Here is a 25,566-nt window from a genome sequence, read left to right as displayed (position 1 = left end):
ACTTCAACCAACCACAGCTGGAATAATGCAGCATCAGGCATCAAATCAGATCCCAGAATTTACTGCCCAGCATACCCCTGCTAATCCATCCCAATTGCCTAGTGGAATTGAGTCAATGCTGGTAACTATAACAAACACAATGGTAGCAATACAACAAACGATGCAGGAGCTTATGCGCAACCAAAATCTCCTCCTGGAGCTCCTAATCAAACAGAAATATGTTTCAATGGCCTGTCTAAATATATGTTTCTGGAATGCAAATGGCATTTCGCAGCACAAATGCGAGCTCTTACAGTTCCTCGCTCAACACGACATTGACGCCATGCTCATATCAGAGACTCACCTAACAAATAAAAACTATTTTCACCTCGATGGCTATAACTTCTTTGCGACAAATCATCCCGATGGTAAGGCACATGGAGGTACTGGCGTTCTGATCAAGAATCGCATTAGGCATTATCCATTGCCTTCATTTGCTACACCTTATCTACAGGCAACAGCAATTCATAGTGAAATTCAGAGCGGCTGCCTAAACCTAGCCGCAGTATACTGTACTGTATACCACCACGCTTCTGCATTTCCGAAACAGAATTTGAAACATTCTTCGACCCACTAGGTGACCGATTTATAGCAGCTGGTGACTACAATGCCCAGCACACCCATTGGGGATCTAGACTTACCAGCCCGAAAGGAAGACAACTATATAACGCTATAATAACCCCACGAAACAAGCTAGACTTTATCTCTCTGGGCAAGCCCACATATTGGCCCACAGATCCAAACAAGCAAACCGACTTGATTGTTTTTGCAGTTACATGAAGTGTGCTGCAAGCTCAGATTAATGTAGATCACTTCACAGATCTATCATCGGATCAGTCGCCCATTCTACTTCACCTTTACGACCATCCACAGCTTTCGGAACGCCCACACTTTCTAACTTCTAGCAAAACAGATTGGCTCAAATACAGGAAGTACATAAGCTCTCATATTGATAGCTGCCCAAACATTAATTGTAAAGATGACATTGATAGGTCAGTCGATGCATTGGTTTCCTCAATGTCACTGGCGGCAAAACACTCAACACCAATATTAGCATCTAAACAACTTTCCAACAGCAGTCGTATTTCTAGGCACATTGAAGTGCTGCTACGCGATAAAAGAAGGCTTCGCCGAGAGTGGCAAGCACACAGATCACCTGCCTCGAAATATCCTATGGAGCAACTCTTCCCAACTACGATTCCCACTGTGGAAAGCTAAATCAGTACACAAACAGGACAGTGGGCTCGCAGCAACAACGAGAAGGCAAATACATTTGCCGTCCATCTAGAAATGTCTTCAAACCACACCCAGCAACAAATAGCCTTGTGCTCCCACCAACCAACAATCCCAAAGCTACTCCGCCTATCATATTCCAATCAGAAGATGTCACAAGGGTCATTAAAGACCAAATCTCAAAGCAAAAGAAAGCTCCGGCCCACGATTTCATCTCCTCTAATATTATCACAGAATTGCCGAGCTGTGCAGTATATTTCCTTACTGTGATATTCAACAGAATGATGAAATGGGGCTATTATCCTCAGGAATGGAGGAAATCAGTCATCACAATGATCCATAAAGCCGGAAAAGACAAGTCCAAGCCATCATCATATAGACCTATCAGCCTACTGCCTTGCCTATCAAAGATATTTGAAAAGCTGCTCCTGAATCGTATCAAACAACACCTACACATCAACGGTACCATCCCGACTTACCAATTTGGATTTCGCGAAAAACACGGAACCATTGAACCAGTAAACCGTATAACCTCTGAGATACGAAATGCATTTGAAAGGCTTTCGACCGCGTTTGGTTAGATGGCTTAATCCACAAAATCAAAATATTACTTCCACAGAACATCCATGGAATATTGGAGTCATACCTACAGCAAAGAAGTTTCGCAGTACGATGCAAAGATTTCCTCTCTGAATATCATCCAATTGAAGCTGGTGTACCGCAAGGCAGCGTGCTTGGACCGACACTGTATATCATATTCACAGCAGATCTACCGACAAACAGCCTAACAACAACTTCGACATTTGCTGATGATACTGCCATATTAAGTCGCTCCAAGTGCCCAAGAAGGGCCACGGAACACTTATCATCTTATCTCGTGGCCCTAAAAAAATAGCTAGCAGACTGGCGGATATATACAAATGAGCAAAAGTGCACCTTTACGTTAAACAGACAAACTTGCCCTCCATTATGTCTGAACAATATCAACATTTCACAAACCACAGAAGTAATATACCTTGGTGTTCATCTGGATAGAAGGCTAACTTGCCGTAAACACATCGAAGCGAAGAGAAATCTACTTAAATTTAAAGCTAGTAATCTACATTGGCTAATAAACACCCGTTCACCACTAAAACTGGAGTACAAAATACTTTTGTACAATGCAGTTCTCAAACCCATCTGGACATACGGCTCCGAGCTATGGGGAAATGCTTGCGTTAGTAATTTAGAAATAATCCAGAGAGCTCAATCGAAGATACTAAGAACTATCACTGGGGCACCATGGTACATACGGAATGAAAATATCCATAAAGACTTAAATGTAGGATCAGTTAAAGATGAAATTGCCAGAGTGAAAGCAAAGTACCAGGCCAAGCTTCAAGCCCATCCTAATAGACTTGCGCAGTCTTTAACTTGGCACACTAGCCATACACGACTCCGGCGAAGAGACCTTCCTACCCAGCAATAATACTTAGCTAGGGACGTACTCTAAGTAATTAAGTGTAATTAATTAAAGAAATATATTAGACTAAGATTTGTATACTTGTCGTAAGTCTCTAATAGGGAAGATTCGATAAATAAAATCCCGTAATAATAATAATAAAAAAAAGAATGAGAGAATCCAAACTCTGGAAAGCATCCACGTTTGGACACTCGGGAATCTTGACGAGACTCCCGCAACTATAGGAGGGGACAGATTACTGTATACCGAGTGATCACCTCTCGACGCCCTTCCAGTTATCAATCCCCCTCAGGGACTGGGAGAGGGGTGAACCTGGACCCGCAATTGCGATCCACATATACACTGATGGCTTTAAGTTAGTCGGCCGTGTGGTTGGTGGCGTCTACTGTAACGAGCTCAACATTAATCATTGTTTCAGACTCCCGGATCACTGTAGTGTGTTCCAAGCGGAGGTTGAAGCAATTAACGAGGCTATTTTTATCGTCTCCAAACTGTCTTTAGACAGACACTCAGTGTGCGTCTTCTCAGACAGCCAAGCAGCTCTCAGAGCACTTGGCTTAATATCGTCGAACTCAACGACTGTCAACATATGCCTCAGGTCTCTTAATGAGACCGCAGAGCATTTAGATCTCGCCCTAATATGGGTTCCTGGACACAGGGATATCCACGGGAATGCTGCCGACGCACTAGCCAGGCATGGAACTACCACACCTCTCCTACCGGAGAAGAAGCAGGTAGCAATGCCTTTGGCTACGTGTAGGCTACTAACGCACGACGCCTTCGAGCTAATTGCCGACAGATGATAGCGCAAACCATCACCTGTAAAACTTCCAGGTCGATCTGACCAAGTCCATCGAAGAAACGCTAGAAAGAGCTCCCCAAACTCAGCAGTACAGTGCTCTACCGTCATCAGAGCCATCACGGGACACTGGCAGATCGGCACACACGCTGCCAGACTGTCAATCCCTCATAACGAGTTCTGTAGAAGCTGCAGGGAAGAGGAGGAGGAGGAGTCGGTCCCCCAAATCTTCTGTCACTGTCCGGCCAGGGAAACCGTAGGCTACGGCTTCTTGGGGCTCCCTTACTCACCGACATTTCGGACCTGTCCGAAATCAGACCAGGGATATTGTCCAAATACGTCCAAGCCACCGGATGGGGCTGCCCTTAACTCCGCAATCAGATTGCTCACTACGGTGTAGGGGAGAAGGGGTACACACACATGCGGCATCTCAACGGTCCTGTAGCAGGACCAAGTGAGTTAGGGTGGGGGGGGATTTCCCCCTCTCCCCAACTACCGCTTTAACCCCACCTAACCTAGTCTAACACCTATCTTTCCTGCATGCTCGTGATCGGTTCGGTAACACGCGTCGCGCGTCATGCGGCTGCGCCCCTCGGTCAGTTGGGCGGAGGAGGGGCTGCGTTTCTGCCTGGGTTTCACGCGTAACAGGATTCGGCTTGGTGTCGCATGGGCCACTTGATGGTGCAGTCATTGCATATCAACGTCCAGACAGCAGTGTGATATCACAAGAGTCTGGATACAAAATATGGTAGCTCTCGCTTTTATAGTGTCGGAGATCTAGGCGCTCATCGGGATGGACAGAGAGAAAAGGCTATATCGACTTGGCTATTGAAAACGTTTCCTTCTGTGCGTTACACTCATCCACTTCGACCACAAAACTAATATATCCCTAAACTCTTCGAGTACCGGGTATAAAAATAAGACATATATCTAACTTTGAATTTACACTCGTACATACCTGTATTATCATAGAAAGCAAACATTTGCTCAGTACTCCGATAAGTAATGTTTTTAATACGATCTTCGGATGGAAAAATTGTGGTAACTGGACATCTTAAGTCCAGAATCATGTAAGGTGGGGACGGATTTTTTGGTACCTCCTTGGTGTTACAACTAGGTTTTATGGGAGTGTTGAGCAGTTTATTCTATTAAAATAAATAAATATAAAAAATTAAAATAATAAAGAATCTATATAAATATATATAAAACGGCTCGACCGATTTTTATACGCGTAGTCAAAGAGTTAAGGGGTATATTGTATTTGTGGTAAAAGTGGATGTGTGTAACGCAGAGAAAAAAACGTTTCCGACCCCATAAATTATATATATTCTTGATCAGCAACAATAGCCGAGTGTCTGTCTGCCTAACGCCTAGTTCTCAGAGACTATAAGAGCTAGAGCAACCAGACTCATGTGATATACCACGGATCGTTTAAAACTACACAAAAATATAAAGTTAAGTAGGAAATATAAAGTTAAGTAGGAAATTTTCTTTCGTTATACAAGAGGCTAAGGAATATATTTGGTGTTTTCCATAAAAGTTCTTTGATATTTGTCACATCGTGCAAATCTTGATTTATAAATTGGATTTTTGATTAATAATATTTTTTCTTAATTTTTCTTAGTTGAGATATTATTTTGAATTTCAGTTTGTCAAGTAACTTTACTCAACCAGTCAATAAATAACACTACTCGACAATATCGAACTTTTTTTTTCCTCAAGGATCCAAACCGACTTTTTCTGATAGATATGGGGCTTTAAAATTTTTTAAAGAATTATGGTTTTTTTTCTATGGCAGAACTTTTTTTTGAAGAATTTTTGAAGTCTGGTATTTTTTTGTAAAGCTTTTTTCAGAGGTAGCGCTTGTTTTTTTCACATAACTCTAGTATCTTACGTCTGGTTGTAAAGAACTTTGCTATTTTGAGAAGATAATTAAAACACCTAGAAGTTAAGCCTAAACACTTTGTGATTACAGCTTACCGTCTGGGAAATATAAGGCATTGAAATGCAAAAATGATGATTTTTGGGCGGTATTTTTTACGAAATTTTGACTTTAAAAACTCAGGAAAAGTCGAAAAAAAATTATATCCTGTGTTCTCTATTTTTTTGTGTATAGGTGCATTAATTTGGCGTCGTTCCAGGTATCGCTTATTAAAATCTATGGAGAGACTTTGGAGCTAAAATTCGTTAACCAAACCTAAAATATGGAAAAAATTAACAAAAAATACCACTTATCTTCTCAAAATAGCAAAGTTCTTTACAACCAGACGTAAGATACTAGAGTTATGTGAAAAAAACAAGCGCTACCTCTGAAAAAAGCTTTACAAAAAAATACCAGTTTTCAAAAATTCTTCAAAAAAAAGTTCTGCCATAGAAAAAAAAAAAATATTATCAAACCATTTCTAAGCCCCAAATCTTTAAGAAAAATTTCGTTTTGTTCCTTGAGGAAAAATCGTGTTGACTAGTGTAATTTTTTAAAAGCTTTAAGTGTAAACATTTTTTTTTTAGTCCCATCTGGAACATATTATTTTAAAATTTATTTCTTTTATTTTTAAAATCTGGTATTTTTTTTCATTGCTTTTTTCAGAGGTAGTGCTTCTATTTTTCACATAGCTTAAGTATCTCATATCTGGTTGCATAGAATTTTGCAGTTTTTAAGGTCAACATTTCAAAAGAAAAAAAAACGGGAAGGAAGACGCGTCTAAAGACGCGAACTCTACTTATACCCGTACTCAGTCAGTATTTACATTTTTGAGAATATGATTTTTTAGAATTTTAGAATTAAAAAAAAAAATTTTACATTTTAAATTTTTTTGCTACATCTGTTATCTACATCTAAATATATAATGTACATTATATATCTTACATGTAGATTATACATGTACCATTTAGATTCCAAATCTCCTCCGCTAGGGGTTGCTCGCGCACTGAACGCGCAGAATGTGCGAGCGAGAAGGAAAATGAGTTGCTTGGTCGTTGGCAGAAGGGGGCAGGGGAAGCAACTGAAAATTAATTTCTTCATTCTGGCTATAATTATGATCCGATGTGATTCAGATTCGGCAGTCTGGTATATATGGTCATTCTTTACGATAATGCGTTTTAGTTTTATCGTATCTTTAAAAATGTGCCTGCCACAGATTTTCGTCTTTTGTGTGGTCGGAAGGGGGCGGTGCGAAATTTTGAATTCTAAAAGGGTTGTGTTGAGCGTAATTAGACCTACAGAAAGGTAAACGAAAGGGACCAAAGGTACGGGTAGGTCTAAGGGGAACAGAAAAGTCAAGATGACCAAGAAGTGATTCTGAGTCAACAAGCCCAACTAGAAGCTTGTGTACAAACATAGCGCCGTTACTAATTATGCGATGGTGCAATGAAGGGAGGTCTAAAAGTTTTAGTCTCGATTTATAAGATGGTAAGATTCTATTCGAGTCCCAGTTAAAATTACGTAAGGCAAAAATTATAAATTGTTTTTGGACCGATTCGAGAATGGATTGTTGCTCCTTGTACTGTGGACTCCACACACAAGAACAATATTCCAGAATCGGACGGGCCAAGGAGACGGACAGTGCTTTGGTGACATACGGGCCGTTAAACTAATTGGATCAACGCTTTATAAACGCTAGAAAACCCTTCGCTTTATTTACAGTTGCAGATATATGGCTATTAAAACACAGTCTATGATCGAAAAGAACTAAAAAGTCATTAGAACTCGAAATTTTTTCGAGGGAATGATTTACTAGAGCGTACGAAACAAATAGTGGAGCGCGATGGTAAAACGTCATATGTTTGCATTAAGAAAGGTTCAGAAAAAGGAGATTTTTTAAACACCAAATTTGCAACTAGTTTAGGTCGAGTTGAAGGCGTTTGTGAAGGTACCAATCAGAGTAGGAGAGATAGATTTTAACATCGTCAGCATACATTAGCGTAGAAGAGTATGTTATAACTTGAGGAAGGGCATTCACAAATAAAATAAACAGAAGTGGACCTAAATGACTACCTTGTGCCACTCCTGATGTAACATTAACGACATTCGACAACAAATTAGTAAACAAAACACGTTGTGTGCGGTTAGTAAGATATAACGACATCCTGTTTAGAAGATTAGTGGGGAAACCAATCAAAGAAAGCTTGTGAATGAGCAGAGAATGGTTCACGGAGTGAAAAGCCTTGCTAAAATCTGTGAAAATTACGTCTATTTGCAGTGAGCTTTGAAATCCTCGGTTAATTGCAGAAGAGAAGTCGAGAAGGTTTGTCGATATTGATCGATGTTTAAAAAAACCGTGTTGTGATGGAGATAACAGACTACTGCATAGATGTTGCAATTGCCTGGTAACAAGGAACTGAAGCAGCTTCGGAATGGCGGAAAGCTTTGCAATACCTCGGTAGTTCTCAATGTGAGATCTTGAACCCTTTTTGTGAAGCAGAATGTTCCAAATCACTAGAAGACAAGACCGTTCCAATGATATGTTGTAAAGATATGACAAGGGCTTGCACAGTGTTTTAAAATAGAACCTGGTACCTTTGTGTGCACCCGCTGAGAATGATATGTCAATTGTTGACAAACCTTCTAGAACATCACTTTCCTCAAAGAAAGGCAGAAAAATGCTGTTGGCATGAGGTGGCAGTGCATGAATGGCAGTGATACGGAGTGGATGCGTGGTAGATATATGAAGAATACGTTGATTGGAAGAAGGTGGTAAATAAATTTTCAATACCAGCAGCAGAAGATTCTGATTTGTTTTGATAATGAAGGAATGGAGGAAAATCATTTGACTTTTCTATTCTTTACATAAGACTAGTTCTTGGAGAACCAGGGATGTTTTGACGAAACAGATTTGATAACAGGAACATATATATTAGGGACGTCGTTAATAGTGTCATTGAACGACTGTTTCGTCAATGTTCGGTAACACGTGGAGAAAAGACCAGTCAACGTGCGAGAGGTTAAGACTTAGCTCAGCAAAATTAGTTTTCGAAAAAAATTGTATGCGACTGGGTGCCATGGGATCTTCAGGAAGTGATACTGGACTTACTCTGGAGACCGTAGCTAGAGCAGCATCACAAACAAACATAACCCTGTAGTACTGGGCACTAGTTCGGTGGTGGTGATATGACCCGTCCCTAACAGACCATCACTACCCACTGGACACACCCTAAGCAATGCTATTCTTCATTTCCATTTTTACCCACAATGTCCTAGGGCATGGGGACCAGCGACACCACATCGTTTACCCCCGAACTAGTGAAATGGGTACTCTTCTGGTGGTTGACGATTTGGGTACCCATACAATGGGTAGTGAAATGGGTACCCATCTGGTAGGTAGTGAAATGGGTACCCATATGAGGGGTAGTGAAATGGGTACCCATATAAGGGGTAGTAAAAGGAAACAAGGAACATAATTAGAAAAGCTCGTGCAGTTGACAATTTCACTTATTTTATTTGTCTAATTTCCTTATGAGTTATTATTATCTATTATTTTGTTGTTGTTATTGTTGCTTATATTTTTAAAATGTCGTTTTTTTTTGCAGCTGAAGAGCTTTTCTTAGTTGTATTTCCGCTGATCCAGTCCCTGCCTCTACAGTTTTAGCATCTATAAATATAAAATTCAAATAAATATTAATGGGCAGGAAATTAGAAAGACAAACAGATATGCATACCAAGCAAAACTCCATACAAATTCTTAAGGTCTTTCAGCACCGACTTGCCGTGCACTCCATCCACGTTATAGGCTAACACAACGCCATTAGCAAGAATATTTTTTAAATTTTTTAAAATACCGCTTGGCAGGAGAATCGTTTTTATTGCATCAATCTGTGAAAATACAATTAGAATAAACAATAAAATTTTGATTTACATCATACTTACGTATAAATCTCTGTTTGAGCTGTTTATATCTTTGTCCATCTGTACCAGTCCCTGGACAGATAGTACCGGGAAAGATTGTAGCAAAGTTTTCCCCTGTCCATGCTGCCTCACCAGACCTTTTAGGGTGCCGGTCTGCTCTGCGACGGCTTCGACCAACCTTAAGGTCTAGGAGTCTGTTCCTACTATTTCTTATGGAATTAATTTGGTAGCAACAGGTTAGACTCATCACTACGCAGCCAAGAAAGAAGTGGTAAGTTTATATCACCCATGACAATAATATGATCGTTGCAACCTACAGTAGATGCAATAGACTGAGTTGCAGAAAAGTGCTGTGAGTACACCTCAGCCTCTGATTTGGGAGGAATGTAGGAGCAAGTCAAATAGATCGATACCGATCCAACACAAACTTTGACTGCAATGAATTCAATGCCATAGGGATTTTTGAATGGGAACAACTCAGCTGAAAAATTCGTTTGATAGCAATCAGAACCCCACCAGCAGAAGATGGACGGTCCATTCTATAAGTGATACACTTTGAAACGAAAATTTCATGATCATAGACGGAAGAGTTAAGCCAGGTTTCAGCGACAGCGTCAAAGTCAAAGGAGGCACTATTCATATGTATTTGACACAATTTGCCTAGCAGACTGCGTACGGTCTGGTAATGAGTGATAAAAAGGCTATTTAGTTTTTTGAACTAACAGGCACAGTAATATTGGGACTTTGGATAGAGTCTTTATGTAGAAACTCATGCATAATTGTATGCTCAGGCCAAATAGACGGATTAAGCGATCTAGATAGTAAAGAATCAGGAAGAAGAATTGTAAAGGAGGAAATATTGCGCATATTTCTAAAAATGAATTTGGTCACGATTATATCATTAAGCGATGCGTTAAGTCTAGAGCAAAGATGTTTAACAACTTCTATATAAGCCTACGTAATAAGACGGAAGACAAAGATATTCTTTTGAGGTACCACTGCTCTTAGTGGAATTCCCGAGCGAGAGAGAGAAGGTGGAGCCACTCCCAAAAGAGATTTCGTGGCAGAAACGATGGCAGCGTTGGTAGCAACGGAAGGAACAGGAACGGTGACAGGAACAGTGGGGACATCATCAGCAGCAAGCACGCCCTCACTGGGAGCACTCACAGCGGTGGCAACAGTGATGGATGTAGTAACTGCTTTATTGTTATTCGGTGTAAGAACTCTGGAGCGGATTGACTAAAGGCGAGGCACGACCGCTCTTTGCACTGCAGACAACAGCCATTTTTGACAGCAGTTGAATCACTGTGCTCAAAGAAAAACGCAAAGTGAGAGCGCAAGCGATATAAGAGTGCAGGCAGCAGAGCGAGCGACGATCAGCAGCAGCGGCAGACGATCCAGCGAAGTGACGAAAACAAACGGTGAAGCTCACGAAAGCAGAGACACCCAGAGAGCAATTCAAGAAGATGCAGATGCAGGCGAAGTCCAAAGAGAGTGAGAGCAAGAGAGCTTGCACTTATGCTCTCCAGAGCGTGTGTTGATAGGCGATGCAACGGATGAAGCGCACGAACAGTGAGCACAGAGAGCAATGATCCAAAGCGGAATAGAAACAAAGTACTAACAAATTGGTTGCGCAAGTCTGATTCAAGTTCGGAATATAAAGTTTATTGAAAAATTAGAATAGTTTTTCTAATGACAATAGACCAAAAAACTGTTGGTAGCGTTTAGAGATTTATTAAATGGCGGGACGGAAATTATTTCTGTGTGCGCTCGATCGAATTCCAAATTAGCGATTATATTCTAGTACTTCATACAAATCGTTCTAAGCCTACCTAACCTACTGTGGCAAAGCGGGGCCGCCTTGCCCTAACCTACTTGCACTAGAATTCAAACAATTCCAAATAATCTTAGCATAAAACATTTACTACGACGATGACATGACGAAACACCGGCCCCGTTGAAGGCCTGCGCGGCTTCAACAAATGGGTAGCGGCGCCAACCTGTGGATGGCCCGCCGAAAAACGCCTCTGACCATGCCGTCCTCCTCGGCGTGAGTGGCGATGACTCTCCCGAGGAGACACTCCTGTGGAGGCATGTTTTCATCAGCCACCATGACGAGGTCTCCCTCCTGGACGTCGGGCTTTCTCTGGTTCCACTTGCCCCGAATTTGCAGTCCCAGGACATAGTCTCGCGCTGCCTACCGCCCGTAGGAGTAGGCTTTTCGCAGACTTGACACCTGCCTCCCAGAGTCCTCCCATGTGCGGCGCTCGAGGCGGTATGAACGCAAATTCGCATCCGCTTTTTGACGCGAGTCCCGTTGTCGCAATGGACGATCTGGGGATATGCTCGGCGCCCAACGAACCTTTGGAAAGCCAATAAAAAAGAGTCAGTAGTCAAGTCTGATAAAAGATCTAAATGAACCGCTTTGGACGCAAAACAAACAAAAAGCGCGATATAGGACTTGTATGGGGGCCTTCCTCGAATTTTCAATGTCGTCGAGACGGGTCCACAAAAATCAACGCCGGAAATTGAAAATGGACGGAGAGCACGGAGCTGGTCTGCGGGTAAATTTCCCGTAAGTTGCGTCAGCAGTCGAGGCTTGCAGTTAAAGCAGCGGATACACGATCGAACTGTTTGACTGCAGACCTCCTGAGCGTTTACGAGCCAAAAACTCTGTCGAAGGATGCCCACAAGTGCTCGTGGGCCGACATGAAAATTGGTTTGGTGCAGATGACGAACATAGCTCCGCACGAACTGCGAGCGCTTTGTCAAATGCAAACGGAAACTTGGCATCGTATGATATAGGAGCTTTAGCTAGTCGCCCCCCTAATCTCAACAACGAAAAAGTATACCAAGTACCAGTGTCTTCATGGATGAATGGGTTCAACCGCTGAAGACTAGGACCAACTCTAGATCCTTTCCGAACTTTCTCGATTTCTTCACGATACTCGTGATGTTGGGTGATTTCAACAATTTTGCGAAAGGCTTCATCATACTCGGTCGGTGAGACCGTTTTTTCAAACGTCAGGATCGGGTTCTTACATTTTCTTATAAAGCGGAACATATAACAAAACATTCTAAGCAGTTTGAGGTGTGACGAGAATCCCTCGATTAGATGTCATCCAAATCCGAAACTTCCACAGCAGCGGTCAGCCCGACCGCGTTCTTCCTCTTCTCCAGCTCAACCTCTTCTGAAGGCTCGAAATGAGGGTTTTTAGGCCAGTTCTCTTCTTCATCCTTTAGAAATGATGGCCCTTCAAACCAGATTGACTGGACGATTTCCTTGACGTCACAACCTCTTGACACAATATCTGCTGGGTTTTGTTTTGTAGGGACATGCCGCCACGTAGCTTCATCTGACCACTTCTGAATCTCAGCCACCCTATTCGAAACAAACGTCGACAACGAAGATGGATGCGACCGAATCCAGTGAAGAGTTACTTCAGAGTCTGACCATAAACAGCTCGTTCGATAGGGACCTTTAATAGGGGCTTGATTCTGTGACAGAGATCCGCGAGAAAATGAGCGGCACATAACTCAAGCCGTGGGAGCGTTTTGGTCTTGGACTACCAAGACTACGCTACTTTGGACTTTGAAGTCAACAATGATATTTTTAAACCTTCTGCAGTTCTGCTACGGACATAGACGCAGGCTCCATAAGCTCTCATGGAGGCGTCAGCGAAGGCATGTATCTGGACCGGTGACATCGGATCGGAATACACAAACCGAGGTATGGAGATCTCTTCAAATTGAGCCAGTGTATTTTTCAACACATTCCATGCTGTTTCCATATGCATCGGAATCGACTCATCCCAATCTAGTTTGTTAAGCCAGAGTTCCTGCAATAGGATCTTGCCCTTTATGACGATAGGGCTTAAGGGGGGGTCGAACAACTTCGATGTCACCGACAGTATGTTCCGTTTTGTCGCTCGGAGACCCATGACTTCATTTTCAATATTAAACTGAAAGGCATCTTCCTAAGGCATCCGTGAGATTCCTAACGCCTTAGTCGATTCTGAATCCGAGATCGTTATGGGCTATGCTGTGCTCTCAAATGCGGTGATCTCAGGTGATTTCGAAAATCACTTCGCTAACTCAAACCTTGCGGTCTGCAAAACCTGAGATACTTCGGACTTAATTGCCCTTAGCTCCTCTACGCATGCAGCACCAGTCAACATGACATCAACGTAAATTCTGACCCAATAACCTTTTTTGCCAAAAAGGGGGCTGGTCCAGTCCCATAAGTCACGGTGTTAAGCTTGTATAATCTCAAGGACTCAGATGGGTCTCTTCTCCACACTATCATTCATCCGCTTCATTCACCATTACATGGCAATACATCATTTTCACATCGGCAGTCAGGGCGAACATATGACTTAAGGAGAGGTACTCTTCCATGAATTCCAAGTACATTTTCTTCAACTCAGGGTCACGAAACAATCTTCTATCGAGCGACAAAAACCGCCGTTTAGCAACCTTAAAGGAGTTGCCAAAACAATTTGGATCTGATTTAAACGGCAGCCTTACTTCAAACCGACCTGATGGCAATACCTGATTCGTCTTCCGAAAGTGATTTTCACATAACTTTTGGAAACATATTTTCCCGAAAGAACCCAGCCAAGAAGGATCTGAAGAGTTGGAAAGTCAGGACCTTGCTTGATTTGACAAACAGCTAATAACTCAAAGAATGATTCAGCTCCAATCAGCATGTCTATTCTTTGTGGCTTGTAGAAATAGGGATCTGCCAGTGGTAGGTTCTATGGGATTTTCCAATCAGTTACATTAACTGACTGGTCAGGGTGATAACCTGAAATTGATTTCAGGATCCAAAAATCAAAGAAGAACTCACTACCATTTATGCGCGACTTCACCACAGTGTGTATTTTATTCTTAACTTGAGAATTGGATTCACCAATACCAAGCAAGGTAATACACGACTCCTCTCTACGGATCTGTAAGCGGTGGGCGAGGTCTTCCGTGATGAAGTTTGTTTGGGATCCAGAGTCCAGGAGAGCTCTGGCCAAAATGTGTTCACTGTTTTTTGTTCTGACGCTTACGATCGACGTAGCCAAAATCACCCTGTCCAACGAAGTCGCAAGCAGAGCATGAGAGGTGGAAGGGTGATCCTGATTTAACGGAGGGGACGAACTCTCTGGGGGTGGCGGCAACGCGAGACTATTATCAGTCACTGTGTATCTATGCAACAATGTGTGATGTGAGCGGCCACAAACTCGACATTTGGCGACCTTGCATCTTACTACAGTGTGACCCCTTTGCAGACAATTAATACATAAAGACGCAGACTTTGTGAACTCGAACCTTTGCATAACCGAGAGACGTGAAAATGGCGTGCAGTTGGCCACTACATGATCTCCCGCATCGCTATAGCTGCATGTTCGCTGAGCTCTACTGTTGGGGGGAGTGGAAGAACAAGCAAATGAACTGCGATTGTGCGACTTGCTTGGCATGACTTTTTTAAAGTCAAGCTGTTCTTCCCACTTCTGTCTAGTCACTGGGTCGACTCTGTTCAAAACGAGATGAATGAGCATTGCATTCGAAATCTTCGTATCGTCTCCTATCGATAGTAATGAACCATAGATCGATGACACTGTATCGATCAGGCTCCTTAGGGACGATGCGGACTGTTGTGAGATTTTTTGCAGATTAAACAGTGCGGAGACTTGGTTCGAAAATATTAGACACTCGTTGTCGTATACTCGCTTTAGGCTGGCCATGGCCTTTGCATAATTTGCATCGGTGACTTAGAACGCCTTTATTGTTCCTAATGCTTCATTATAGAGACATGAAATTAAATGATTAAATTTTTCAATCACCAGTATACTATCATCATTATGAACAAGAGTCTCAAAAAGGCTAAAACAATTTATAATTTTTATACCTGTACTCAAAAAGAGTTAAGGGGTATATTGTATTTGTGGTAGAAGTTGACATCTGTCTGTCTGTCCGTCTTGATGAGCGCCTAGATCTCAGAGACTATAAGAGCTAGAGCAACCAAATTTCGTTTCCAGACTCATGTGATATCACACTGCTACAAGTGTATTTCAAAATTTCGCCCCGCCCCCTTCCGCCCCCACAAAGGACGAAAATCTGTGGCAGCCACAATTTTAAAGATACGCTAAAACTAAAAACGCAGTATCGTAGAGAATGGCCATATCTAGCAGATTTTTGAATCTGAATTAGATCGGATCATAATTAATTATTATTAATTTTCTGTTGGTTCTTCCGCCCCCTCCTGACAGAGACCCGCTACTTATCTCTTTCTCGCTCGCACAATCTGCCGCGTTCAGTGCGCGAGCAACAACTAGCGGAGGAGATGTAGAATCTAAATGGATCATGAACAATCTACATGTTAGATGTAGAATATACATTGTAGATGTAGATAGAAAATGTGGCAAACAAATTTTTTGTGCTCAAAAATGTATATACTGACTGAGTACGGGTATAAATAGAGTCGCGTCCCCAGAAGCGACTCGCTTGTTCCTTCTCGTTGAGCTTACTTTTTAAATCATCGAGAACAGACTTATTTTCTTGTGTCATTTTACTATTTATAATCTACGTGATGACAACGAATATTTTGTAGATAAATAAATAATAAATGTTCAAAGAAGAACGAAAATCGAGAACGACAATAATTGGATTTCGAGGCACGAGGTGTATAGTTGGTTGCAAGTGACAGCCAAAAACGATATACCCTCACACTGTAGGGTAGCGCAGTGATTGCAATAAGCGATATATATAATTGTGCGTCCAAATAGCGGTCCAAATAGAGTATGGTATAGTTTTTCTATATGTTATATTGTGTTATTTATGTATATATGTATGTGCACTAATCAATTAAATGCATGCAAATCAAACTCTACTATATCATACGTCTGTGCCAAGAATTGAAAACGAGGTAAAATTTTTCCAGCACAAAACAATTTATATATGTATTTATGTATGTCTTTCAATTTTTTCCACAAATACCTCAGGCTCTGCGTTTGGATCTTTAAGTCCAGCTGCCACTTTCCTCTTGCATTCCGTGCAATCACAATGGAAGCAGCAGGTAACCAGTAGCAGCAACGGCGAAGCAACAGGTATGGCGGCAGGGTAGCAGCAACGATCAGCATCAAGCGGGTGAGGGTATTGCGCGGCCGACACGATGGTTTTGGCAGGTTTTAGATTGGGTACACAATCTCGACGCGGGCAACGATACAATACACTTATTCTATAATATAGAATAAACTAGTTATTGGTTATAACTAGTTGTATGTTGTATTTTTATACCCGTACTCAAAAAAGAGTTAAGGGGTATATTATATTTGTGGTAAAAGTGGATGTGTGTAACGCAGAGAAGGAAACGTTTCCGACCCCATAAAGTATATATATTCTTGATCAGCATCAATAGCCGAGTCGATATAGCCTTGTCTGTCTGTCCGTCTTGTTGAGCGCCTAGATCTCAAAGACTATAAGAGCTAGGGCAACCAAATTTGGTTTCCAGACTCATGTGATATCACACTGCTACAAGTGTATTTCAAAATTTCGTCCCACCCCCTTCCGCCCACACAAAGGACGAAAATCTGTGGCAGGCACATTTTTAAAGATACGATTAAAAAAACTATAAAAAGCAATATCGTAGAGAATGACCATATCTACCAAACTGCCGAATCTGAATCAGATCGGATCATAATTATAGCCAGAATGAAGAAATTAATTTTCAGTTGCTTCCCCTGCCCACTCCTTCCAACGACAACGCAACTCATTTTCCTTCTCGCTCGCACACTCTGCCGCGTTCAGTGCGCGAGCAACCAGTAGCGGAGGAGATGTAGAATATGAATGGAACATGTACAATCTACATGTTAGATGTAGAATAGACATTGTATATGTAGATGTAGATAGCATTTTTTTTTTAATTCTAAAAAATCATAAGCTCAAAAATGTATATACTGACTGAGTACGGGTATAAGTAGAGTCGTGTCCCCAGAAACGACTCACACGTTCCTTCTCGATTGTTACACTATTTATGCTAACTTTACTGTCACTTTATTTGTTGCCTTTTAATTCTTTAGAGTCCACCCGGGGGACGCCATGAAAAATTAGAATGGTTTTTCTAACGACAATAGACCGAAAAACTGTTGGTGGCGTTTAAAGATTTATTAAAAGGCGGGACGAAAATTAATTCTGTGTGCGCTCGATCGAATTCCAAGTTAACGATTATATTCTGGTACTTCATACAAATCGTTCTAAGCCTAGCTAATCTACGGTGGCAAAGCGGGGCGAATTCGCCTTGAGCGAAAGAGCGAGATTTTATTGCGCTCCGGCCCTGCCCTACTTACACTAGACTTCAAACAATTCAAAATAATCTTAACATAAAACATGTCATGACGAAACATTTATATTAATTCAATTGTTATATAGCGAAAAACTGATAATCGACAAAAATGAGGATAATTTATGGTGAGTTTAAAGATGTTCACGATTAGTTGTAATTAATATTGAGTTAAACTGGCAAAAAGGCAGAAACTGCAGGAGCGGGGTGAAAAGACGACCGGGTTAAGCAAGAAATAATTAGCGTAAACTTATTGCTTTGCCCCCTCGGAGAACTACCATCTTGCCGCGATGAGGGGGCCTAGTAAGCGTAAGGAACCCAAGAGCTATACTGGCGGTAGCGTATGCTGTCGACGCAGAACACGGATTCTGTACAGAAGGCACAGGTGGAACCGACTTGTCGAAAGCCAAGGTTCAAGCTGAAGAGGACGGACGACTCCACAAAAGCTTCCGAGCCGAAGAAGACGAAGATAAGAGGACATTCTGGCCAGCCTAGGATCGCCGGCCGAGGGGCAGGTACCCATCATCGACCGAAGTCACCCAGAGGGGAAGATATCGGACGTCAATTGGCTGAAGGCAGAATCGGATATCCTGACTGCCATGAAGGATGCCATTGTGCGCGCAGATGACCCGTTTGTTTGTGAGTTCAAGGGTATCAAGTGGTATAAGAGATCCAAAGCAGTAGCCTCTGGCAATGCAGAAACTCTTGAGTTTCTCAAAAACACAGTCCAAGGTTTTGGTGAACTTTGGCCAGGAGCGGCACTCTTCGTGGTCCCCACGGATTATATTCCCGAGGGGACCAATCATGAAGGTGTGGATTCCTCCATACTCGTTCTGATCAAGGCAGAGAACCGGATCCTGGAGACATCTGACTGGACCATCATAAGGGCGATAGCGCGAGAAAACGGGAACGGCAAGAAACTCTGGATCAGTATTGGTCAGGAAAGCCATTCCAAACTCCTTGCAACGGACTGCCGCATGTCTTTCGGTATGGGCACCCTGGCGGTAGCAGTACCGCGACACCGCAGGTACGCTGAATAGCTTGAAGGTGGTGCAGATTAATCTGCATCACTCAAGTGAACCATCGGCGCATCTGCTGCGGTTTATGGAGGAGAAGGCGGTGGAAGTGGCCCTCATCCCTCAGCCCTGGATCGTAAGTAAAAGGGTTCGGGGACTGAACGGTCGCGGATATCGCTTTCTCACGCCACACCCCGCGGGTAAGCCAAGAACCTATATCGTGGTAAGGAAAGAGCTTAATGTTCTGTTTTCTTCCAGGTACATCACTCCGGACCTAACGGTGCCACTATGTGAGAGGGAGGACGAGACAAACCTATACCTGGCCTCTGCATACCTGCCGTACGAAGAAGAAGCACCACCCTCGGAGGATGGTAGGGCCCCGATCCACCAAGCGCGGAGGGAGGGACTAGACATTGTCTTAGGCTGTGACGCGAATGCCCATCACTCCCTCTGGGGAAGTACGGGCACAAATTCGAAAGGAGAGTCGCTGTTCGAGTACGTTATGTCCACAAATCTTGTTGTGTGTAACAGGGGAGACCACCCCACCTTCCGCAACAGGAACCGTGCAGAGGTTATAGATATAACACTGGCCTCGAATAGCGACTCCCTTACCATCGATGACTGGCACGTGTCCAGTGAGTGCTCCTTTTCGGACCACAACAGCATCAAATGGAACAAGGAGAGGCCCAAGGCATACCACAATCCCAAGCGGACAGACTGGAACCGCCATTCCGCAACCGTACAGCCCAACCCACCGGAAGATTAGATACTTCAAACGGGAGCACTAGAGGTAGCTAAGCAGAACGTTACTAATGCTCTACAGATGGCATTTCTCAAATCTTGCCCGATCAGCCGACCTCCAAAGTCCAATCACAACCCGTGGTGGACACGGGAGCTGAGCGAAGTCAGAAAGGAATCGAGGAAACTCTTCAACAAAGCAAAAATGACAAACACACAGGAGAGTTGGGACAAGTAACGCACCAGACAAGATTATCTGGGCCATTAAATCATTCAGTCCCTACAAGTCACCGGGACCGGATGATATCCGACCAGCCATGCTGCAAGTAGCTTGCCTGCACCTACTAACATGGCTGAAGAAAATTTTCGAAGGATGCCTCCTAACTGGGTACGACCCCCATGGGTGGAGGGAGGTGAGAGTGGTCTTTATCCCCAAGGCTGGATAGGTAAACCACATCTCCCCTAAGGACTAAAGACTCATCAGTCTGTCCTCAATTTTGCTAAAAACGATGGAGCGACTAATGGATCTATATATTAGAACCAAGCTAGACAAACAAGTGTTCAGTGGAGCTCAGCACGCCCACGAACTTGTTGGGCATATCGAAAAGTCTCTAAGCTATAAGGAATATGCCGGCGGCCTTCCTAGATATAGTGGGGGCCTTCAAAAACGTCAGGATCGAGTCAATAATGGCCGCACGGGCCAAGATTCGCACACACCCGACAGTAACCAGATGGCTAGACAGCGTTCTCAGGAGCAGAACGATAAGCGCCAATCTAGGCTCCTCCTCGTCAAGAAAGACGATTACACGAGGCACTCCGGAGGGAGGAGTTATATCGCCTCTCCTTCTTCTTCAGCTTCTTCAGGAGCGGGTATAAGGTCACGGCCTATGCGGATGATCTAGTAGTACTGGTAACGGGTAAATTTTCACAATCAGTGACCTTCTGGAATCTGTACTGGGAACTACCACCAGCTGCGCACGCCAGAACGGTTTGGGGGTCAATCCTCAAAAAACAAAAAACTGGTGCTGTTCTCACGAAGATATAAAATAACGAGATTCAAACTACCAGCAATTGGTGGAACGACACTCGAGCTATCGAGCGAAGCCAAGTATCTTGGTGTCATCCTTGACTCCAAACTCTCCTGGAAGAGAAACACGTAAGAAAGGAAGAAAAAGGCAATGGCAGCTTTCTACACCTGTAGGAAGACTTTTAGAAGAACATGGGGCTTACAGGCCGCATCATCCTCTGGATGTATACAGCGGTAATAAGACCCATCCTGACATACGGAGGAACGGTATGGTGGGAAGCGGTTAACACCAAATCCCACCTGGAGAACCTCCGTAGAGTCCAACGGACGACATGCCTTGGGGTCACCGCATCTCTCAAATCCACCCCACAGGCAGATAGACCTCCATCTTAAGTGCAAGGCTGAGATAAGTGCAGCTAGGCTACTAGCCGCGCAGTTCTTCAAGCCATCGCCTTATGGTCACGCCACTATACTCCGTGAGAAGGAAGGTGGAACGGCCGGGGGGGAGTTACTACTGTGTTTCAGAGTTCTCATGGAAAATAAACTTTAAAGGACACATAGCGGACAGGGAGAAATGGAAGATTAACGAGCTCTCCATTTTCACCGACGGTTCAAAGACGGCCGAAGGGACAGGAACTAGAATCTTCTCTGAGGAACTAGCAACCAACATATCCCTAAGACTAACAGACTGGTGCAGTATATTCCAGACGCTGATATATGCAGTGTTGCAAGCGGCTAGTTGCAAGTTGGTATACACCTTGGAGATACCTCCGAGGAACAGAGCAATCTGCGTCGACAGTCAGGCTGCCATCAAAGCCCTGGTATCCTGCAAGACCACAAGCAGACGCGTACGTGATTCGGTTAACACGCTAAACCTGATCAGCTCGCACTCAATCACACTCACGTGGGTTCTTGGTCATACCGAAATAGCGGGCAACGAGAGTGCGGACGAGTGTGCCAGAGCTGGATCGGCCAAGAGAATGGCGGACGCAGTCAGCGACATACGGAGGCCACTACGAGACATCATCTCGCAGATGGGCCGAGGAAGAACGAGATCGGACAGGAGGTGGAACACCATACCCAACTGTGAGATCTCTCGCTCGCTTTGGCCCCACTATGACCCAAAACGCAACAAGACACTCCTAAGCTTCAGGAAGAGTCGGGTGCGAACACTGACAGGAGTCATAACGGGACACTGTGTCATCGGCCGCATGGCCACAAGGTACAGACTGCCCCACCATGACTTCTGCCGCAGTTGCAGGGACGAGGAGGAAATAGAGAGCATCCAGCACCTTCTGTGCAACTGTCATGCTCTTATGGGGAGGCGTCACCGAATACTCTGCGGCACCTTCTACGAAGACCTGGACAGCCTGGCAAACATGCCTCTAGAGAAACTGGTGCTCTTTATAGAGGCTCGGGATGGTTCGCGAAACCTCCCTAGGCAGCGGATATTATCCCGTGACGAGTGTGGGCATCACAATGGGCAGACTTGCCTCCGAGTGACCTCGATTTCGGTCGACCAGCCCTATAAACCTAACCTAACCTATCGCTTCACTATAGCTCCAAATCCACTACCCATCCTTCAGTATTCAAATAAAATTTCTAGGCCACAACATTCTTCACAACTACAAATTTCTTTACACCCACGCACAGTGGGGCCTTCGGCCATTTCAGCTAGTTAAATTTCCCGAGATTTTTTGAATATTCAAAAATTGGATTTTGTATGGGAATAAGAGCTGCGACGGCCAAGTTCTGGCCGTTTTTCGTGTGAGGTAACGTAATTGTTATGGATGTAGAAGCCAAAAAACTCGAAAGAGCAAAAAAGTCTATTAAACTTACGTAATATCCTTTTCACACTGGCGACCATCCACCATCCATTTCTGGGATGGTCCGTAAGGTTTCGCGGTTCCGAAAATTTCCCAGTTATTCCACCATCCATCTGGGATGTTCCTAATTCGCAAGTTTCTGTGCGGTATTTTTTCGATAGTTCTCAAATGCAACCATAAATAATTGACATTCACAACGAAAAAGGTCCATTCACTAAGAAAATGTAAACAATGACAGACAGGAAAATGGTAAAAAACAACAAAACAAACTGATATGTCAGAACTGTCTCAGGCACATAACTCTGTTGGATTGATTGGATTTAGTAGAAGCAGTCACAAATGACAAATGCTTCAGTGTTTTCAAAACATATATCTATTCCAATAAATTCTTCTCGTCAATACTTATCATTATCATACTCCATGTCCAGCAACATGATTAGATTGTGCAAGAATATATTTTGGTGCTGAATCACATTCGCAACCATTAAAATATTATTAATATTCATTTAAATTATAAAAGTAAACAAATTTTCTGAAGCACTAAATTGTGTGCATCAGCTGTTTTTCATGGATGAATGCAGTGTGAATCGGTGTTTCACATCTTTCAAAAATTCCCACCATTCCCCCGGGATGGGCTCAGTGTGCAGAGGGCATAAAAGAATATTCAAATAGCATGTACAAAAAATGTCGGGAAATTTAGGGATATATTATTATACCCGTACTAAAAAAAAGTTAAGGCGTATATTGTATTTGTGGTAAAAGTGGATGTGTGCAACGCAGAGAAGGAAACGTTTCCGACCCAATAAAGAATATATATCCTTGATCAACATCAATAGCGAAGTCGATATAGCCCTGTCCGTCTGTCCTTCTGTTCGTCTTGATGGACGCCTAGATCTCAGAGACTATAAAAGCTAGAGCAACCAAATTTTGTGTTCAGACTTATGTTATATAGCACTGCTACAGGTGTATTTCAAAATTTCGGCCCGCCACCTTCAACCCCCACAAGGGACAAACATCTGCGGCAGGAACAATTTTAAAGATAAAACTAAAAAAACAGTATCGTAGAAAATTACCATATCTATCAGATTGCCGAATCTGAATCAGATCGGACCATAATTACAGCCATAATTAGTTCCTTCCGCCACCTCCTCCAGAAAGAATTTCTACTCATTTTCTTTCTCGCTCGCACACTCTGCCTCGTTCAGTGCGCGAGTGCCGCTAGCGGAGAAGATGTACAATATAAATGGTACATGTAGATTCTACATGTTAGATTATAATATACATTGTAGATGTAGATGACAGGTGTAGCAAAAAATGTAAAATTTTGTATAATTCTACATAAGTCATAAGCTCAAAAATTGATGTACTGACTAAGTACGGGTATAAAGTATGGATGCGTCCCCAGTAACGACTCACACGTTCCTTCTCGCTGTAAAGTCGCAAGTTAGAAAACAGCCTAAAAATAAGATGGTTTGGAAAACAAGTATTTCTTAAGCTCTCTCTAAAGCTCTGGAAAATTCTCTATCGGATTCATGTATTCATTTGATTTGATAAAGTTTCTAAGACTTAGATTCGGATATACAAAATACACATACGAATTTACCTTCAACAAACAAACACACAGCAGTGTGAAGGCTGCAACAAAAATGTAACTGTACGCCACAAACTTCAAGAGTGCCCTAGATACACAACTCAGGGATAAAAATGTTCCTCTCCCAAAATCCGATCGACTATACATCCCCTTAAAGGCTCTGAAGAGCAACTTTATTGTGCACTGGATACCCGGTCACAAGAACATTGCCATTAATGAAAAGACTAATATACTAGCCAAATCAGCCACTAATGTAGGCAAACTATTTAATTTACCCCTAACATTCGATGAAGTAATAAGAAAAGTTAAAATAAAAGTTCAGACGGATTGGAACAATGAGTACAAGGAAATATCAAAATCCAAAGGAATTTAGTGCAAAAAACATAAAGGTCATAAATATACTGTTAATTAATCGAACCTATGATAACGATTTTTTACACAAAATCAAAGCCAGAAACACCAACATTTGCGAAGTTTGCAACGTTCTAGACAATGCGGAACATGAAATCTTCTCCTGCCAACGACATGCTATTATCAGGAAAAAATATAAAATTTTTCATCGCTTTAAAGATCTTAAGGAGCTATTGCTCACAAAGGAGCCTCTTTTTTTTAGAGAATTGGCCAAATTTATTAATGAGGCTAATTTGGAGTTGTGAATGGAAACACACTGGATTTTATTCAGGTCGGGTTAACTCGGTGCCAACGGAAGTCACCTTGAGGAGCAACCTTTTGTTGTTCCTACTTTCTGAGGCAACCTTCTGTTGCCTTACACACCTAACCCTACACATACATATCAATCCATTTCACTACTATATATTTTGTTAAACTCTTACACACGACCACACTTTAAACTAAGCATCATATTGTTTAAATTATAATAATATACCAATGCAACACCATGCATGGTCTCATTAACAACCATCGATAGACAAGAAAATATAGACAGCCCCATCATTGAACTGAAGTACCTGGTCAATGCCACTAACCTTACAGTATATAGATGTGTCGCTCGACGCGGGTCGAGACATTGACGAAGCCGAAAGCAGAGGCAAAGGCTAGCCTAAAAAAAAATGGAAGAAATACCCCGCGCGCCCGTCGCAACATAAGCTTTTCAAAACAAAACGAAAAAATATTTTATGAACGCTTTGAATAAAATAAATGTACGCATCTAGTAGAACATTTTCCAGAGCTTTAGCGAATCTAATTTTCAAGATAATTTTAGTTTAGGAGATATGAGCAGAGATAACATCCTTTATATATATCACGCCATCTGAAATCATAATCCATACATCTCAAGTCACAATCTTAAAAACAGTCGCACAGTCGCTTAAGTAAGATAAAGCTTAAGTAGTATAGATGGTTTTAATGGTTAGAGGTATTTTGCAATTACTCCGCAACCAGAGGTTAAATAAAAAAAAAAAAATAAATAATTTAATTTAATATCGATAATCAGGCAGGCTCCGGTTTTCATATTCACTTTTCGTTTTATTTTTCAGCAAAAAGTCATACTTTCCATTTCACGGCGCTCTGGAATCCACAAAAACCAATTTATTTACTCCCTGTACTGTTATGCTCAAAATTTTCTGCTGTTATACCCACTCCTTAGTGCCAGCTCATATAACAGTGTTATATTTAACGAGATTTACCGATAAACAAATCGTGCT

The 25,566-nt window shown here is 42.5% G+C and overlaps 1 protein-coding gene across 7 annotated transcripts in view; it reads right to left on the bottom strand.

Moving 5' to 3' along the window:
* Positions 1-25,566, bottom strand: part of LOC111077304 (cyclic AMP-dependent transcription factor ATF-6 alpha) — a 161,079-nt gene that overhangs the window by 61,907 nt on the left and 73,606 nt on the right. For 3 of the 7 annotated variants that reach the window (XM_041594405.1, XM_041594407.1, XM_041594406.1), the window contains exon 5: positions 4,492-4,678. The exons of 2 other annotated variants lie outside the window; for them this stretch is intronic. In XM_041594405.1, the coding sequence (XP_041450339.1) occupies positions 4,492-4,678 (187 nt within the window). Of the gene's footprint in view, positions 1-4,491; positions 4,679-25,566 lie in introns of those variants that run through there. 2 more of the 7 variants (XM_041594410.1, XM_041594413.1) reach the window with 2 other exon arrangements.

Source organism: Drosophila obscura, unplaced genomic scaffold (assembly GCF_018151105.1).
Source record: "Drosophila obscura isolate BZ-5 IFL unplaced genomic scaffold, ASM1815110v1 contig_25, whole genome shotgun sequence".
Classification (NCBI taxonomy): Eukaryota; Metazoa; Arthropoda; class Insecta; order Diptera; family Drosophilidae; genus Drosophila; species Drosophila obscura.
This window is presented reverse-complemented; position numbering and strand designations above follow the sequence as displayed.